Below are 18520 nucleotides of genomic sequence, written 5' to 3' on the forward strand. Positions count from 1 at the left end.
TTTTAGCGTAAGCCTGCTTCACCATGTTGTGTGATGCTCTCATTTGTTGCTACTTAAATCTGTCTTCTCCCCAGCTGACTTATTCACAGACTCATCAGGCAGTAAAAGGAAGGTATCATTTTCTCCTCTAAAAATGGGTTGATCTCAGTGGCCTTGCAATCCCTTCCAGCTTTACCTCCAGGCTCAGAATATATTGTACAACTTTGTGCTTTTATAGTATTGGAGAATGAGTCCCAGAGAAGCATAGTCTAACTAGTTTAGGGGCATTTCTGGGACTAAAACAGCTTTCCTGTCCCAGTGACTTGTCTTCCCTATTAAAGTCACTTCTCCCTCTTTGGCTCCTACCACTCTGATACTCTGTTTGAGTTGATCTGCTACATTTGTGAAGGTAGTAAAAGTGGATGGGTATATTACAGTCATTCAGTCAACAGGAATTTATTAAGAGCTTATAGTGAGGAAAGTAGTCTGGAAGTAGATAATAAGAAGTTCAGTGAACTTCACCCCTAAACTCCTCCGGACAGAGCTAGAAAACCCAGCAGAATTAATCCTGATGTGGAAAGTTTAAAAAAAAAAAAAAAAACACATCATAGAGATGTCGTGTGGAGGATGTGAGTGACACCCAGAGCCTTGGGGGGACTTGGAACATGGTGGCCCCTTGGACCATACTAACAAAGTTGGGAAGAGAAGGTCTGAGGCGACAGGTGATGAACTCATTTCTGAAGATGGTGAGCGAGAGGCGCCCTCAGGATATCCAGCTGGAGATGTCCGAAAGGCAGCTGCTCATATGTGACAAGAAAGAAACAGGCTTGATGGAGGATCTGGGAATCCTCTGCCAGGCGTTCAGTAATCCATGGGAGATGAGAAGAAAAAGGGGCCCAGGATGAGCCTTGGAAGAGTTCTGTGGCTTCTGGATGTGACCTGGATGCTCGAGCTCCTGGGGGTGGGGTGTGATTCCTGTCATTTCCACCACCATTGCTCCTCCACCCCAAAGCTAGCAAACAGGTTTGTAATCCTGTCTGCCTCTGCCGTTGTTTCTCCTGCTGCTCACTCTACCCTGTAGATCCTGGAAAGTGCACATAGGCTGGAGGCCTCCTAGGCCTCCAGAGTGCTCTGGGAGGGACCTTGGAAGGGCCCAAGCCCTGATTTGGCAGATCAGGCCACTGAGGCCAAATGGGGCAGGTGACCTGGTCATAGTCGTACAGGTGATGGGTGTCAGAGGAGGGATGGAGAGCCAAGTTGGAAGAGAGCATCGAGGAGACTTAGACTGCCTACTGCATTTATGCAAATGACTCCAGTTTTCCATTAGAGAGCTTTTCTTGTAACAGCCTGGCAAGGTAGACCATATACGATTTATTTGACTATCAACTCCCATTTTGGAGATGATGAAATACTGTTTTAGGTTTTAAATATCTGGCCCAGCCTCCTATGGGCTAGTAGTTGCCTGTAAGTAGTAGGCAGCAGAGCTATAGGCCTGTCGTGTGCCTTCTCTTCACTCAAATTATCCATTCTTAGAAGATCATCTGAGAGATTAAACCCAGGAATTATTTAATAAAGCCCCACTCTGTCCCCTCCCTTTTTATCTCTGCCAGCCCCCCTCCCCCCCAGTCCATTATCAACCTTACTCACTTTGGGAATCAGGTCTATTTAAGCCAGTAGGAAAGGCTCTGGGCACAAATCAGACTTACTGCTTTTGCACAACAAAGAAAACTTAATCTCATGCTTCTGTTTGTGTTTGATTTATTTTAAAAATAAATTTTATTGATTATTTCCATTTTTTTCCCAAGTAATGTCTGTAAATACCTCAGCATGCACTCTGAAATTGTAACAACCTCATAAGCAAAAATGCCCAGCAGAGTTGCTATGTCTGAAAATGTATATGATGTTATACCTCCCTGGGCTTACCTCCTCTGTGAGAAGAAACAGAAAATCATGGCTAACAATTATAGTGAACACTTACCTAGGATGCCAGGCACACCAGGCTTAGACCTTTGAACTATTGTCTCAACGACCTTGGAAAGCTGGTGCCATTATGATCCCCATTTTACAGTTTAGAAAACTGAGGCAAACCAAAGCCAAGGGCCTGGTAATTAGATAACTCAGAAGTGTCAAAGGCCAAATTTGAATTGAGGCTCAGCACGGTATCCACTGCACCACCTGGCCATCTGGGTGCAATATCAATAAATCAATAAGGGTATCAATAATGTTCCTTATACTTTAAAATATTTAACACGTATTGATCTACCTACCATCTGGGGGAGGGGGTGGGGAGAAAGAGAGGAAAAGTTAGAACAGAAGGTTTTGCAAAGGTCAATACTGAAAAATTACCCATACATATATCTTGTAAATAAAAAGCTATTATATATATATATATATATACATATATATATATGTATATATATATACATATATACATATATATATATATGTTCCTGGAAAACAGATAAACATGACTATTGGCAAAAAGAGCCTCCCTTGAGTAGTTCTATCAGCATCATGTAGGAGAAAAGGAAGGTCTAATAAATGTAACATGCCTGCCTTGATCCATGTTAGTTGGGGCTTTCAATGAATTGCTACAGTGAAGAAGAAAGCACAGATGCTGGCAGGGTGCCTTTCACCCAACAGGTACTTAATCGTGTTTTTAAGTTGAATAGTGTCCATCTTCTAACTGTCACCAGTCGGCTCGTAGGCCCTACCAGTCTGCTTTCCAACCACCTCCTGGAATGTCCATCATGATCGAAACATGATCTCCATTTAAAGTAACATGCATCAAGAATAATCCTACACAATCCTACAGAAAAACAGCTTCCGAGCCAAATTTTCTGTTAGCTGTGAATTAAAGACTCCATTAGTCGAGTTTCTGCTGAGCCCTCGAGAAAAAATCTCTCATTTTGCTGTCATTTCTATAATAACAATGATTTCATTTGTCATTTGTTTTCAGATTTCAGATCTCTTTCTCACAGACCATCTCAGTCCTTAATACAGACTTGTGAAGTAGTTAGTAGAGATTTGGATTTATCCCTATTTTAAACAAAAGAAATATGAAGTCTTTGCACATGATTCCCTACAAGTTGCCTCATGGTAACAGTTCAGTTATAATTTAAGCTTCTTGAAGGCCAAGGTCACGTCCCTTTTTTGCATATTGTGCTAAGGACTAGATTTTGCACACTGTGGATGTTCGGGCAATACTTGCTAGTTCATGATGGTTTTTTCCTTGAATTCTAGGTAATAGTGGGATGGGTGCATACCATGGAAAACACAGTTTTGACACCTTCTCCCATCACCGATCATGCCTAATAAAGAGTTTAAGGATGGAGGGCGCCAATAAGCTCCGCTACCCACCGAATAGCCAGTCCAAGGTAGACTGGGCAAACTTCTTCCTCCTGAAACGCTTCAACAAAGGCAAGATTGGGATCTTCTTACTGGCTTTCCTGGGTATCCTCGTAGCCGTAACTATGAAAGTGAGTACTCTGATTAGCAGGTGAATCTCTTATTTCTGTGCTCTTTCAGGGTGGTATTTTGGTCCGGGTCTCATGTTTTATTTTTAAAAGTGTATTAACCTTTTTTTAAAGTATTAAAACTTTTTAAAATGGGCAGAGGTTGAAATTCTGAGCTTTTTGCTTTCACACAGATTGAAGTCTGAATCAAACTGGGGCTTTAAGGATAAATTGCATTAGTTAATCAAGAGACATTTATTAATGCTTATTATCATGTGCTAGATAATCTGTGTATACCAGAGAAATGGAATAAATCCAAAGGGATCTTAGGAAGACAGAAGAAGCTACATTAGGAGGCACTTGAGCAGTCTTGACGGAATTAGGACAGTAGGAAGACAGGAAAGGGCCGGGTTATTGGGAGCTTTTAACTGCCAAATGGAAACGTTTATAGTGGAGTCTGAATGGGAAAGAAAGGGACAATGGCACGGCCAGAGCCGCACTTGGGAAAATGGCATTGATAGCTGGGGAGAAGATGGACCGGGGAGACATAAGGCAGGGAATTTCCGGTGAGCATTGGGGGGTAGGGGAGGTGGAGATGTTGGCGGAGAGTGGCTCCTGCCAAGTGTTCAGAAGGGAGTGACAGGAGAGGAAGTCGAGTCCGAGCCTGGGAGGCTTTTTCAAGGTGTTTGGCTGAGAAGGGGAGGAAATCCTCCATGGGGCACAGGAGCTGGAGACTTTGTGGTAGAGCGGGCTAGGAATGAGAGGGACCCAGGCTTGTTAGTGGCAGTGAATGGAGGGGAGAAGTGATGAGATAGGGACTGACCAAAGAGGGAGGGGAGGAGGGACAAGAAGATAGAGACTGACCAAACGCAGAGGAAGAAGGGACGAGGAGATGGAGACTGACCAAAGGGAGAGGGAGAAGGGACGAGGAGATGGAGACTGACCAAAGGGAGAGGGGAGAAGGGACGAGGAGATGGGGACTGACCAAAGGGAGAGGGAGAAGGACAAGGAGATGGAGACTGACCAAAGGGAAAGGAGAAGGGACGAGGAGATGGAGACTGACCAAAGGGAGAGGGAGAAGGGACGAGGAGATGGAGACTGACCAAGGGAGAGGGAGAAGGGACGAGGAGATGGAGACTGACCAAAGGAGAGGGAGAAGGGACGAGGAGATGGAGACTGACCAAAGGGAGAGGGAGAAGGGACGAGGAGATGGAGACTGACCAAAGGGAGAGGGAGAAGGGACGAGGAGATGGGGACTGACCAAAGGGAGAGGGAGAAGGACGAGGAGATGGAGACTGACCAAAGGGAGAGGGAGAAGGGACGAGGAGATGGGGACTGACCAAAGACTGGCCAGTAAGAGTGTCGGTCTGCTGACAGACCCAGACTTTGGCTGAGGGAGCCATGTCACACAATGGGGCTGTTGAACTTGACATCAGGGGAATGGGAAGCAAGGAAAGGGAGAGAAGAGAGCGCCCTGGTGAAGTCTTGAGCTGGGGGGAGATTATGGGGGATGAGGTGGCCCATAGGAATTGGCCGTGCAGCTGGTGATGCTCCTGTCATTGCCAGAAGGAGAAAAGTCTATTTTCAGCTGGGTAGGATTAGCCCACAAATTAATGAAAGCTCATACAATGGCTTGGAAAGTGGCTTTGGTGAAAGAGGGCCAATCTTCTCGGGATTGTCATGTCACTTGATTGGATTTGTGTCCTTGCTCTGTCTCTCCCCTGTCTTTGTCTCTCTGTCAAACTTGTTTTGGATTGCATTCTGCGCGACTCTCGTGGTGGGTGCCAGAAGCCTCATTCGAGAGCTGATCATGCTGCTTTGTGACCGTGAAGGTTCAGGGGGAGGGTGCGGCATTGGGGATAGGTCTCGGCCCGAGGAGGGCAGGAAGAAGCATGTCTGCGACCCGCTCCCCTGGTGGAGGAGAAGGCCCCGGGGCTGCTCATTTAATATTCTATTTCTATTTCTCCATGTATGTGTTTTTTGTTTGTTTTTCCTTTAATTCTGAAAGGGTTTTGCCTTCCCTCACCTCGTCATACCTTTTTGAGAGTGAGGGATGCAAGTTGCATTTTCAATCATTTGGGTCTTCTCAGAAATACCAAGCTGTGCTGAGGAGAAAGGCCCTGTTGGTTTTTCTGGTAATTCACAGACTTCATTGGTCCAATAAACAGTGAGGATCAGCGGATTGCCAAAGGCAGCACTGTCTGTGAAAGCGAGGTAGGAATTCCTTGTTCCTTTTTACCCATGTTGGGTGGGGAGGGGCCTCCACTTAGCTCTGCACTCATGGCCTTGGGGCTGGCCCCTTATAGTCAGATTTTCAACTTAATCCAGGCTGGTGTTTGGCTTTGTTTGAAACTTAGAAAATAAAAATCAGATTTGCGAAGGTAATGTAGACTATGTGCCCAAGTACGCCATTGGGTAGAGAAGGAGGAACTGCTTGCCTCCAGGTGCCGGGTCAAGAGTGCTCCGGGGCAGCAGCCTGAAGGGAGGCCCTGTGCCTGGCCTGGCATTCAGCTGCCCCGCTGTAGGCCAGTCTGGGAGGAGGTATGCACATGTAGGAACTGACCTTCCTGTTTACTGTTTATTTCTCTTAAAACCCAATTTCTTGGCCTCTTTTGAATTATGTTGTCATCCTGATTGCAGTAGGGACTGAGTCCTAAAAATCTGTAGGTAATGTGTTCATTTGGGAAAGGCAATTACAAAGGCCACGGGGCGAATCTGGTGACTGTAGGAATAGTTGCCGTCCTGTCCCCAGGCCTTTGAGGCCATTTCTGAGTCTTAACTTTCCAGACTCCGTTTCCCAGTCTCATTTTAACTTGTTGACCACAGGAAGTCCAGAAGAAAGGAGCAGGAAGGATTCCCACATTCTTGTTGCCTTTAAACTGGCCCGTACCCAGTGCAGCTGCACCATTCTAGTTTGTGCCTGGGTATGGCCGGCTCCTTTCCCACACAAGAGCTGCAGAGTGCTTTAGTGGCCTGGGAGCAGGTGATCTGAGTTTTGATTCTGGCTGAGCGCCCACTCCTCTTTGTGAGTCTGGGTGAGTCTTTTCTCTTTCTGGGCATCCGTGTTCTTCCTTGTGCCATGAGGGTACCCTCGATGATCTGTCCAGAGTCTCTTCCCACATTAACATCTCGTGGTTCCATCAAAATCATCCGTTGTAGAGCTTGCTAAGGACTAGTCTGGAAGCTGCTTGAGGAGATGTGCTTTCTTACAGACTTGTTCTTTCTTTGGATCTTTTAATTTTTCACTTTTTTCTTCCCATCATTCATTTTGAATAAATCATTTGGGCTCAGACATGATTTCAATTTGATTTCCTCTTTTGCAGGGTGACATTTATGGTGGTTTCTCATTTTTCCATTGTTATTTTTCTGGAGTTCATCATTTTCACCCATTTAGGCACATACTTTGGTGGGTTTAACTTTGACCTTCCCATTTCAGTTTGGTGGAGTAGGTTTGGGTCTTCTGAACAAGAAATAGAAAACTTACAGAAACTAGAGAACTTTTGAAGACTAGATATTTTTGAACTTTGGGATTGCAAAACTGCTCTGCTTTGGCCTCAGAGGCATGAATTACATTTTGTTAGTCCCAGACACATGTTTTGAATCTTAAAAACAAAAATTGCTCATTTTGAAATGTTTCAGGTGAGAAGAAAAGAGCAGTTTTTCAGTTCAGTAAGGCAAAGATACCAGGGTCACTTCCCCACTGGAATCTAATCCTGTCATTTCACAGCAAACTTGGCTTTGAGTTTCATTAAAAAATAAAAACCATCACACTTTCAGAGACATTTTAGGCTTACTGGAAAATATTTTTAGATCTTATGAAAGGTACTTTGTGGTTATTAACTCTTGTTTTGAGATTACTAATGGTTTATTTCCTTATTCAAAACAGTATACTAACCCCCATCTCTCTTTTCTTTCTACAGCTTCAATCCTTCTAAAGATGGCTCAGGTTCAACTTGCAAGTTGTCTTTATTGGATTTCTGCTCTTGTTAACTGATTATGAACAAATTGATTCTTGTTAAAAATAGTAATATAAAAGTGCAAAGATTAACCTTAAAGCAGACTGCTATTTACTCTTCTAAAATTAACCTGCCATTTCAATCACATCTCCAAACTCTTCTAGCACCAGAGCCCGTGAGGAGAATGTTCCAGACTGAGATTGTTATAGATTGAGATTGTGAAAGAATTGAGGAGAAAGGGATGCTCTAGACTCTGGTTCCCAGCTTCATTCCCCTTCAACCTCGAAACCATTCCCAGGCTCTTTTGGAACATAGGAGGGGGCAGGATGGAGACAGGGCTTTTGAAAGAGTTCCTGGGTCACTGAGAGTCCTTCATGGCCCTCTAGTATGGGCAAGGAAGCTGGTCTTTCTCAGTACAGCTCAAAGGAGAAATAGTCTTAGATCCATGCTTTCTGACTCCATGTGACGCCAAGTCAGAGGAGGGGCAGAATCCCCCCATTTGCCACACTCAGGTTTTGAGGGGCTGAGAAAGGTAGCCATTAGAGGGGTGCAGTGGGGTGCAGGAAGCTGTTAGACTTGGCCATAATTAAAGAATCTGGTCACTGTCCTGTTGGTGAACACTGGTTTCCTTTATAAAGAAACAAGTAGGTTTATTTCATAATCAAGGTCTTCACGGAGGACAGTTGTTCATGGTTGTCTCTCATCATGTTTTGTGTTTCACTTGGGAGCAGGCTGTACCGTAGCTAACTCCAGGCCTGTGGCAGCTCAATTCATATGCCTTCCTTGAGGCTGCCAGCTCCTAGGGAGGGACCACTGCCATCAGCTGAGGGCAGTTTTTACAGTCCTGTCATTTTGGAGTCCTCAGTTGAGCTTTTTATGCTATTAAAAAAGCCTCCTTCCCCCAAAAAAAATTAAAAAAAAAAAAAAACCCTTTCACTCAGATTCAGATCCTCAAAGCTGGTATTTGTGAACAGAGGTTTGTTTGCCACAAGGACAAACTGAGACAAATTTAGTCTCTATTTTCAAATTATGTATGCCAAAATGCAAGCGACTTGTGCTTTATAAGATATCTTAAAGCCAAATTTCCCTCTTTCCAAGTAAGTTTCAAATGTAGATTTTGTAATTTGAGTAAAGTCGGGCCCCAAATCTTTTTACTGAAATGGATGCCTTAAACAGAAGGAATGTTCAAGCTAAAGAGCACTGTGTAGTGCGTAACGGCCCCAGGCAGAGATGTGTTTGTGTTGTAGTGTCCCCACCGTACTTTGCACTATCGATTACCAGCCCAATCAAAATGGGGAAGAGAGTTTCAGCAGCCAGGAGGTGACATCTGACCCCGCCAGGTATGAGGGAAGGTGTGTGTGGCCAGGAGATGGAAAGGAGATCTAGGGGTCAACAAGAGTAGCAGGGAGAAAAAAAAAAGAATCACTAGACTGATTATACCTACCAATGTGCCAGGGGGTCTGGGCACGCAGTGGTCCCGAGACTGCCCACGTTCCAACTTATGCAGGTGGGATCTGGTAACTCGGGATCCCACGGCACCAGTTACTAGGCCCTTTATATGCTTAAAAAATTTCAACTGAATGGATTGAATGTTTCTCCATCGAATACGTCTTCAGATTTCAGATATTAAATCACTAGTGGTCTCAGGGAAGAAATGAAATTTTCTTTAGAGGCTTACTGAATCTATTCAGGTGTAGATATAATCTACTGGTAAATCTTCGTGTACAAGCCATCGTTAGCTTACTTTTAACTGTGGAATTGGTTAAATGGAGACTTTTAGTCCATTACCTTACAAGGTTGGACATGGATTTTAAAACTTGTTTTGACTTAGCATATCAAAATTATGTATCACATTTGCCTTTTTTGGTAACATTAAAAGATGCCTGGTTACTAATTAAAAATCTTTATTATGATTAATAAAATTGAGCTGAGTTTTAAATAGTTCTCATATCTTTGTTTTTCTCCCTTTAGCTGGGAACCTTGGAAGTACTGCAAATATGATGAAACTCTGGCTGTAAATGACCCTAGCTACAGGCTTATTTATTAAACACACCTAACCCAAGTAGTTATATTTTCGGCAAAGTAGTTGGTTGTTGTGTGGTATGACGTGATAGTAATATTTCTGTCGTAGGGCAAGGAGAATCAGTGTCTCCTTCTCAAAGACTATGGACGTGAGGGAAATTATTTAATTTGTGATATAAAAAGAATTTTCAGGGCAGCTGGGTGGTGCAGTGGATACAGCACCAGCCCTGAAGTCAGGAGTACCTGAGTTCAAATCTGGTCTCAGACACTTAAAATTTCCTAGCTGTGTGATCCTGGGCAAGTCACTTAATCCCAGTTGTCTCAGCAAAAAAAAAAAAAAAAAAAAAAAAAAAAGAATTTTCGTAAAAGTTATACCGTGTTTCCCCAATAATAAGACACTGTCTTATTATTTTTTTGGACAGAAAAAGCACCAGAGGACTTACTTTCAGGGGAGGGCTTATTTTAATGCTCTCAATGGCGCCAGCAAGCAAATCACTGGGGAAGAACAGGATGACACGCTCACTGCTGCAGCTCTGATTGGATGCAGCTCAGAGTGTGGCGGGGGGAGGGAGGGGAGGAGGGGGTTACGGTGCATACAGAGGATACCGTAATGTATCATGTAGCACAGGGGATCACCTTCACTATAGTAGCAATCTCAATAGGGCTTATTTTCGGGGGAGGGCTTATTTTAGAGGAATCTTACACAGTAAGGGGAGGGCTTATTTTCGGGATAGGTCTTATTGTCAGGGAAACACGGTATATTGTACAGTGTGTCCCAAAAGTCAATCTTTAATACTTGAAACTTGAGGTACTCTGTATTTGCATCTCTTCTCCTTGTTTGGATGTGCTGAAGCCTGCGAGGAAATCCTGCAGCAGCACTGATTTAACTTTCTATTTCCCCACAGACACATCATACACTTCTCTGGGGTTCAGGACTGTACTCTGGGGGTGGAGGATAGAGGGATGGAGGACTAAGTTCTCTACACTGCCCTAAATTCTACTCTAGATACCACTGAAAGATAGTCACATCTTTGTAGCATGTCTTTGTATTCCAAAGCACTGAATAAACTGTATTCCAAGACACTGAAGGAAATTTAAGTCAAACTGAAATAGGACATTTGTGGCTACAAATGACCAACAAGTCCTTGCTGTCCTTGGGAGTGCCGAGAATTTCTAATAGACTGGATGATTAGGATACTTCTGAAGAGGACGTTCCCAACTCCTTCCCACTTCCCCTCAAGGGAAGAATTGTATGGAACAAGCCTCCTGGGCACCCCTGGTGCACAGAAACTGCCTCCAAAAGAACAAACCCAGGCGGCGGAGCATCCCCCTCAGAAACCGTTTCTTTAACCAGGGCCCTGCAGCATTCGTGCTTGGAAATAGCTTTGACAATCCTTGGGATTTATAGTTCAAGTTTGCGAAGTCTTTCAAACGAGGAATCCACATGTGAGAGGGTAAGCAGTTCCACCTTGACGTTCCTTCTGACCATGGCAGACTTACTTGGAAACCAGCCTTGGAGCCAGAAGTAAAGTTGGGCTGGGTTCCCAAGAGGCCTCATTATTTAAAAAGATGTTTTCAGTACCTTGTGATGTGACCCGTATTCCTGTAGAATGGGCCCGTGGGAACACTGTCCCAGGGCCGCTCGTTCAGGATGGCTCGGGTTCTGGAAGAACACATCCTGCTAGTGCTTGGCAGTCATGATCTTGATCATGACCCCCAGAATCAGCACTGCAACTGCTCCCAGAAGACAAAGCCCCCGGCGGACAATCAGCTGCTTGAGTGACAGCACATTGCAGGCAGTAGAAAGGGTGGACGCTGCTTCCAGAGGCGGCAAGAGGTCTGCCTGGCTCTCGGCTTTTGAGTACCTCGTCAGAACAATCCCAGGGTTGCTACCTGTAGCCACTGGAGAAATTAGCAGCCCAAAGAGAGGGTCATAAGTATTAGGGCAAAATAGAAATGGCATTGAACTTACAGTTAAAACACCCGGGTTTGAGTCCCAGCTCTTTTATTTAGAAGCTTTGTGACCTTGAGCAAGTGAATTTTTACCTCAGCCTGACTCTTCCCATCTGAAAAATGAGGAAAATAAGTACAAAGATCTGTGGCCTTATCAGTGTGGCTATTTAACTTTAAAAATGAAAAAGGCCCTAATTGCTTCTGTACTTTCATGGTCAGTCATTATAACAAAAAAATGAAAAAGATCTTAGTTCCTTCTGTGCCTCGATAGTCGTTATAACAAAAAAAAAAAAAAAATGAAAAAGATCCTAATTCCTTCTGTGCTTTGATGGTCAGTCCTATAACAAAAAAAGAAAAAGATCCTATTCCTTCCGTGCTTTGATGGTCAGTCGTTATAACAAAAAAAAAGAAAAAGATCCTAGTTCTTTCTATGCTTTGATAGTCAGTCATTATAACAAAAAAAAACCCTGAAAAAGATCCTACTTCCTTCTGTGCTTTGATGGTCAGTCTTATAACAAAAAAAAATGAAAAAGATCCTAGTTCCTTCTGTGCTTTGATAGTCAGTCGTTATGACAAAAAAAAAAAAAAATGAAAAAGATCCTAGTTCCTTCTGTGCTTTGATGGTCAGTCATTATAACAAAAAAAAATGAAAAAGATCCTAGTTCCTTCTATGCTTTGATGGTCAGTCATTATAACAAAAAAAAATGAAAAAGATCCTAGTTCCTTCTGTGCTTTGATAGTCAGTCGTTATAACAACAACAACAAAAAAAAAATGAAAAAGATCCTACTTCCTTCTGTGCTTTGATGGTCAGTCATTACAAAAAAAGAAAAAGATCCTAATTCCTTCTGTGCTTTGATGGTCAGTCCTATAACAAAAAAAGAAAAAGATCCTATTCCTTCTGTGCTTTGATGGTCAGTTGTTATAACAAAAAAAAGAAAAAGATCCTATTCCTTCCGTGCTTTGATGGTCAGTCATTATAACAAAAAAATGAAAAAGATCCTAGTTCTTTCTATGCTTTGATGGTCAGTCATTATAACCAAAAAAAAACCCTGAAAAAGATCCTACTTCCTTCTGTGCTTTGATGGTCAGTCTTATAACAAAAAAAATGAAAAAGATCCTAGTTTCTTCTGTGCTTTGATACTCAGTCGTTATGACAAAAAAAAAAAAAAAAATGAAAAAGATCCTAATTCCTTCTGTGCTTTGATGGTCAGTCATTATAACAAAAAAAAAAAAAAAAGAAAAGGATCCTATTCCTTCCGAGCTTCGATGGTCAGTCGTTATAATTGAAAAGTGGCAGATCTTGACAACCAGCCCTGGGTTTCCCCTGGACTCCAATACCCTCCAGGCTGGGTTGAGCCCACAGCAGCTTGCACTTTGTTGCCACAGTCATCAGGAGCTCAGAGCAACCTCCACATGCTCGTGAACCATGGAGGGGGACTTGCCTGGAAGATGGGCACTTCAGGTGGCCACCCAAGGATGCTGCCCACAAGTGAGAGTTCCAGGTTCACAGACACAGAGCCACAAGGACCCTCCTAGTCCAGCCCACTCACTTCACAGCTGAGGAAACTGAGGCTCGTTGAGGTGAATTGGCTGGCCCAAGGTCACAGACACCAGGCGTTACTGGGAGTGATTCACATCTGAACGTGGCCTGGAGAAGTGGGGGAGTCTCATCACGGTGAGCAGCTCCTCCCACCAGGGAGATCACGCTCCCTGTCTGATTTAGCAGATAAATTCCGGGAATAACTGGAGCAGACAGGTCAGACGTGCCTGCATCCCGCACTTGCCTAACCATTACACCTCGGCGCCCCTAAATTTTTACGTGGCACCATGCAGTTATTTCCCGCCGCTGTGTGTCCCTGTGACTGGGGCTCTCCAAGCTCCTTCAGGAACTTAAGGGGTCGGACGTGTCCTTTGGGCACTAACTGGAGCCCAGCCGGCTCCTCCTGCGCTCTGGAGAGCTGGTCTGTGGTTGTTAGGGTGACATATGACCATAACCAAGGGGGTCTCTCCTAATCTAGCCCAAGCACTTTAACACTAGTAGCTATTGGTGAGGGGTGAGGGAGACCCTAACCCCAGCAGTCAAGGGTCAGCGGCCACTCTCCACTGGTCTGGCGTGCTTAACTGGTACAAATTAAAATTAACATTCTATTCCATTGGAGAATAAGAAGCAGTGAGGGTTTTACCTGAGGAAAAGGCCATCCTGCCCGGCCCCTGCCTGGGGCCCGCGCTCTGGGACTCTGGCTGGTGAAGGCCGGTCCGTTTCTGAGCCTGGTGATTAAATTGCACCAGAGTTAGTCAGCTAGTGCCTCCTGACTGCCGCAAGAGCGTGTCTGTGCAACTGCCTAAATATGTACACATATATTGTATTTAACATATACTTTAACATATTTAACATGTATGGGACTATTTCCCATCTAGGAGAGGGGGAGTGGGGGAAGGAGGGGAAAAGTTGGAACAGAAGGTTTTGCTAGGGTCAGTGCTGAAAAATTATCCATGCATATGTTTTGTCAATAAAAAGCTATAATAATAATAATAAAAAAAGAAATTCCTAGATGAAGAAACTCTTAAAAGTAAATAAAGTAATTCTAATTTTAAAAAACAGTGTGTCTGTGGCTGTGTCCTTAAGTGCTTGTCTTAAAAACCTATGAAGTGTTGTTGGTGGAACTGTGAATACATCCAGCCATTCTGGAGAGCAATTTGGAACTATGCTCAAAAACCTCTCAAACTGTGCATACCCTTTGACCCAGCAGTGTTTCTACTGAGCTTATGTCCCAAAGAGATATTAAAGAAGGCAAGGGACCCACATGTGCACGAATGTTTGTGGCAGCTCCCTTTGTAGTGGCTAGAAACTGGAAACTGAGTGTCTGCCCATCAGTTGGAGAACGGCTGAATAAATTATGGTATATGAATATTATGGAATATTATTGTTCTGTAAGAAACGACCAGCAGGGTGATTTCAGAAAGGCCTGGAGAGACTGACATGAACTGATGCTGAGTGAAATGAGCAGGACCAGGAGGAGATCATTATATACTTCAACAACAATACTACATGATGATCAATTCTGATAGACGTGGCCATCCTCAGCAATGAGATGAACTAAACCAGTTCCAATGGAGCAATAATGAACTGAACCAGCTACGCCCAGGAAAGAACTCTGGGAGATGACTAAGAATCATTACATTGAATTCCCAATCCCTCTATTTTAGTCCGCCTCCATTTTTGATTTCCTTCACAGGCTAATTGTACACTATTCAGAGTCCAGTTCTTTTTGTGCAGCAAAATAACTGTTTGGACGTGCGTATTTATATTGTATTTAATTTATACTTTAACATATTTAACATGTATTGGTCAATCTGCCATCAGGGGGAGGTGTTGGGCGGGAAGGAGGGGAAAAATTGGAACAAAAGGATTTGCAATTGTCAATGATGAAAAATTACCCATGTATATAATTTGTAAATGAAAAGCTCTAATTAAAAAAAAAACCTATGAAGCGGGGTCTGGGGTGATCATAATCTCCCATCTACGGGTGAGACTAGGAAAGTGTGATGGAAGGACCCAGAAGGGAGCGAGGCCAGGGAGGTGAGGGGGGCACTGGGAAAGGTGAGCTGGGTGCAAGCTGTCTGCATCCACACACCCTCCAGGGCCTCTCGGCCAGAGCTCATGGGCCAACAGGTCCCATGGATACTTTCAGCATGGGTTATCCATGCTGGACAGCAGGGCAGGGTCCACCCGTGAAAGGTGAAGTTACCTTGGGAGGACATTTTTTTGCCTTTGGATAGAGCTCTTCCTAAACCTTACTGAACAGGTGCCTCTCCCTGCTTGAACTTGTCAGAGAAGGTGGGTCTTGGGGATTCCCGAACTTCTGGGAATTAGCAGTCACCTAGTTCTAGACTATGAACTCCACTGGGATTCAGGGCCTGCCTCTTGTCGCTAATTTGTAGTTCTACCTACTCATAATTGGGAGGAGGAAGAAAAGCTGGTGCTCAGGAGACTCTGTGACCTGATGGAGAATGTGGGGGTTAGGAGAACTTCCTGGAGGAGGAGGCAGACTTCTTCTGAGCTGGGTTTCAAAGGCTGGAGAGTAAAAGGACCCCCCTTTGGCAAGGCTAGAATGGTGATGGGGAGCCGGATAACATGACTCTGAAGAGGGGCAGGTGGGTGGCAAAGTGGATAGAGCATCGGCCCTGAAGTCAGGAGGACCCAAGTTCGAATCTGCCCTCAGACACTTTGTACTTCTTGGCTGTGTGACCCTGGGCAAGTCGCTTAACCTCAATTGCCTCAGAAAGAAAGAATAAATAAATAAAAATAACCATGACTCTGAAGGTTAAATGGAGGAAGTTAACTTTTCTCAGCAGGAAGTGCTGGGGTAGACATAGCCAGGTTTACATTCAGGAAGGTTACTCTAGAGGTTATATGACATATTGACTGGGCGGCTGCTTCCTGAAGGATGTCCTTGTCTCCAGACCCCAATTCCCAAGGGAAGAACCCAGACCACCGCCCCACTCTTCATGGCCCCTCCCTGACCCATGCGGGGTCCTCCGTACCTGGCTGGGAAAATAAGTCATAGCCTCCTGTTCTGTTAGCTACCTCCTCCACCCCAAACAGGCCAGGAACAGGGCCTCTGCTGGAGGAGGAAATTCTTCTCGCTGACTGGGAAATAGAATCTAATAGTCTGAGCTAATCCTTGGGACGGGACTGGCTAGAGGCCGCCCTCACTTTTCTGGAGGATCCTTGAGGTCATTTCAAAGGTGGATAATCCACGGGGCAGGAGGGGGGAGGGGACCCGCTGGCCTCCAGAGGCTCGGGCTCCCCACCAGACTCCTCTCAGCGATGGCGGTGTCACCTGCCAATGGGACTCTCCCCAAGCCCCTTTTCTGCTTCTCTCTCCTTCCGCAAACAACACGTGCCCATTGTGCTCCCGGCGGGACGCGCTCTATGAGAGCCCCCCCTTACCTCCTCCGCAGCCAGCTTCCAGTTAATCCTGGCCGTGTAGGTGATGAAGGTGATGGTGGCCAGGATGACGCAGACCAGCATCCCCAGCCAGAGGCCTGCAAGGGAAGAGCTGGTGGGAAAGGGCCCCCGGGCCCCCACGATCCCGCCGCCTCCTCGGTGCCTCGGAGCCCCTTACCTATGACTCCGATTTTCACTACAAACACCAGCACGGCCCCGATGGGGAGCCCAATGGCGTAGTAGGCCACAGCATTCACGGCAGCCCCAAAGATGAGCCTGCCGGTTCCTCTCAGCACGGCGCCGCAGACGCACTGTTGGGGAGACAAAGGGGAAGGATGCGGGGATCAGCAAACCAGAAGGCCGTCCAGTCCTTGTTACAGATTGGGAAACTGAGGCTCGGTGAGGTCTGGGGACCCTCAGAGAACATCTCCGTCCTCTTCCAGATGAGGACCCAAGGTCTGATGAGTCAAGCCCAAGATCTCCCGAGGACCGAGTGACAGCCGGGATTTGGACAGCAGCCTTGGTTCTGAGTCCTCTCAGCTTTCCACCCCAGGAAAGGACAGATGGAGGCTTGGAATGAGCCCAGGAAGGGTGGTGATGATGAAAAAGAGAGGCATTATAAGGCTCTTCCCTGCAGGATCCTGTTTGATTCTCACATCCACCCTGAGAGGTTCAATGCTGGAGGTAGTTTGGGACTCATTTTACAGAAGAGAAAACAGAGACTGAGGGATTATTTAACCCTTTGGGGGGGAGCTGGGGCCTGGGCACAAGGGCTTTCTGACCTTGCCTGAGGTTTCAGGCTGCTGGGTCACCCTGGCTCCGATTGTAGTCCATGATATAGGGCAGAGGGGCATGTGGTGTAAGGGAAGGAGCCAAATTCAGAGGACTGAACTTGGAGTCATCCTGGGGCCCGAACTCGCAGCCTCCCATGGCAGCTAAGTCCCCTTTCTCCACTTTGGGAAGGTAGAAAAGAGCACACTGACCAGCTTCGGAGCCAGACAACCTGCGTTCAAGTTCAAGTTCGGGTTCTGGTAACTGGTACTAGTCAGTTAGGTAGTGTATGGATAGAATGTTAGCACTTTGAGCCAGGTAGGTCGGAGTTCTAATCCTACCTGACTCTTATCAGCTGGGCCAAGTTACTTCATGTCCTTCAGCCTCAGTTCTCTCATCTGTTAAATGAGGACATTAATAATAGCACTTTCCTCCCAGGAGGAATAAGAAAGTATAAAGTGGTTTGTCAACTTTAAAGCCCTATCAGTGATGGACGTGGCTCTCTTCAACAATGAGAGGATTCAAACCAGTTCCAGTTGTCCAGTGATGGAGAGAGCATCTACAGCCAGAGAGAGAACTGTGGGAGCTGAGTGTGAACCACAACATAGCGTTCTTATTCTTTCTGTTGTTGTTTGCCTGCATTTTTGTTTTCCTTCTCACTTTTTTATCTTTCTAGATCCAATTTTTCTTGTGCAACAAGATAACTGTATAAATATGTATACATATATTGCATTTAACATATATTTTAACATATTTAGCATGATCTATTTAAAACCAGCAGTAAGCATCATATGTAACGGGGACAAACTGCAACCATTCCCAATAAGATCAGGAGTAAAACAAGGTTGCTCACTATCACCATTACTATTTAATATTGTATTAGAAATGCTAGCTTTGGCAATAAGAGTTGAGAAAGAGATTAAAGGAATAAGAATAGGCAATGAGGAAACCAAATTATCACTCTTTGCTGATGATATGATGGTATACTTAGAGAACCCTAGAGACTCTACCAAAAAGTTATTAGAAACATATTTAGCATGTATGGGACTGCCTGCCAGCTAGGGGAGGGGATGGGGGGAAGGAGGGGAAAATTTGGAATAGAAGGTTTTACAAGGGTCAATGTTGAAAAATTACCTGTGCATATGTTTGGTAAATAAAAAGCTATAATAAAATTTTTATATATATAGTCAATAAACAATACATATAGTGCCAATAGCAAAAAAAAAAAAAAAAAAAAGCACTATCACCATTAGCTATTACTATTACAATTGGGAAGATCAAATGAAATATCTGTAAAATATTTTACAAACCTTAAAATATTTTGCCTCAATTTCCCCATTTGTAATAATGATAGGATTCGACTAGATAAGCTCTTTGGTCCCTTATAATATAAGGGACTAGATAAGCTCTCTTAGAATGGGTTGATTCTCCC

The 18520-nt window shown here is 44.6% G+C and overlaps 2 protein-coding genes across 6 annotated transcripts in view; one reads left to right on the forward strand and one right to left on the reverse strand.

The window, feature by feature from the left end:
* ALDH3A2 (aldehyde dehydrogenase 3 family member A2) overlaps positions 1 to 9329 on the forward strand; it is a 41271-nt gene extending 31942 nt beyond the window's left edge. The window contains exons 9-11 of one of the 5 annotated variants that reach the window (XR_007952978.1): positions 3223 to 3458; positions 5581 to 5648; positions 7355 to 9329. Coding sequence is in view for 3 of the 5 variants with exons in the window: in XM_051992094.1 (XP_051848054.1) it covers positions 3223 to 3458; positions 5525 to 5605 (317 nt within the window). In the remaining 2 variants the exon portion in view is untranslated. The other 4 variants (XR_007952979.1, XM_051992094.1, XM_051992095.1 and 1 more) reach the window with 4 other exon arrangements.
* Positions 9278 to 18520, reverse strand: part of SLC47A2 (solute carrier family 47 member 2) — a 34364-nt gene continuing 25121 nt past the window's right edge. The window contains exons 14-17 of the mRNA XM_051992092.1: positions 16496 to 16628; positions 16321 to 16415; positions 13550 to 13634; positions 9278 to 11314 (exon numbers count right to left, since the gene is read on the reverse strand). Of these exons, the coding sequence (XP_051848052.1) occupies positions 11094 to 11314; positions 13550 to 13634; positions 16321 to 16415; positions 16496 to 16628 (534 nt within the window). The 3' untranslated portion in view covers positions 9278 to 11093. The remainder of the gene's footprint in view (positions 11315 to 13549; positions 13635 to 16320; positions 16416 to 16495; positions 16629 to 18520) is intronic.

Source organism: Antechinus flavipes, chromosome 4 (genome assembly GCF_016432865.1).
Source record: "Antechinus flavipes isolate AdamAnt ecotype Samford, QLD, Australia chromosome 4, AdamAnt_v2, whole genome shotgun sequence".
Classification (NCBI taxonomy): Eukaryota; Metazoa; Chordata; class Mammalia; order Dasyuromorphia; family Dasyuridae; genus Antechinus; species Antechinus flavipes.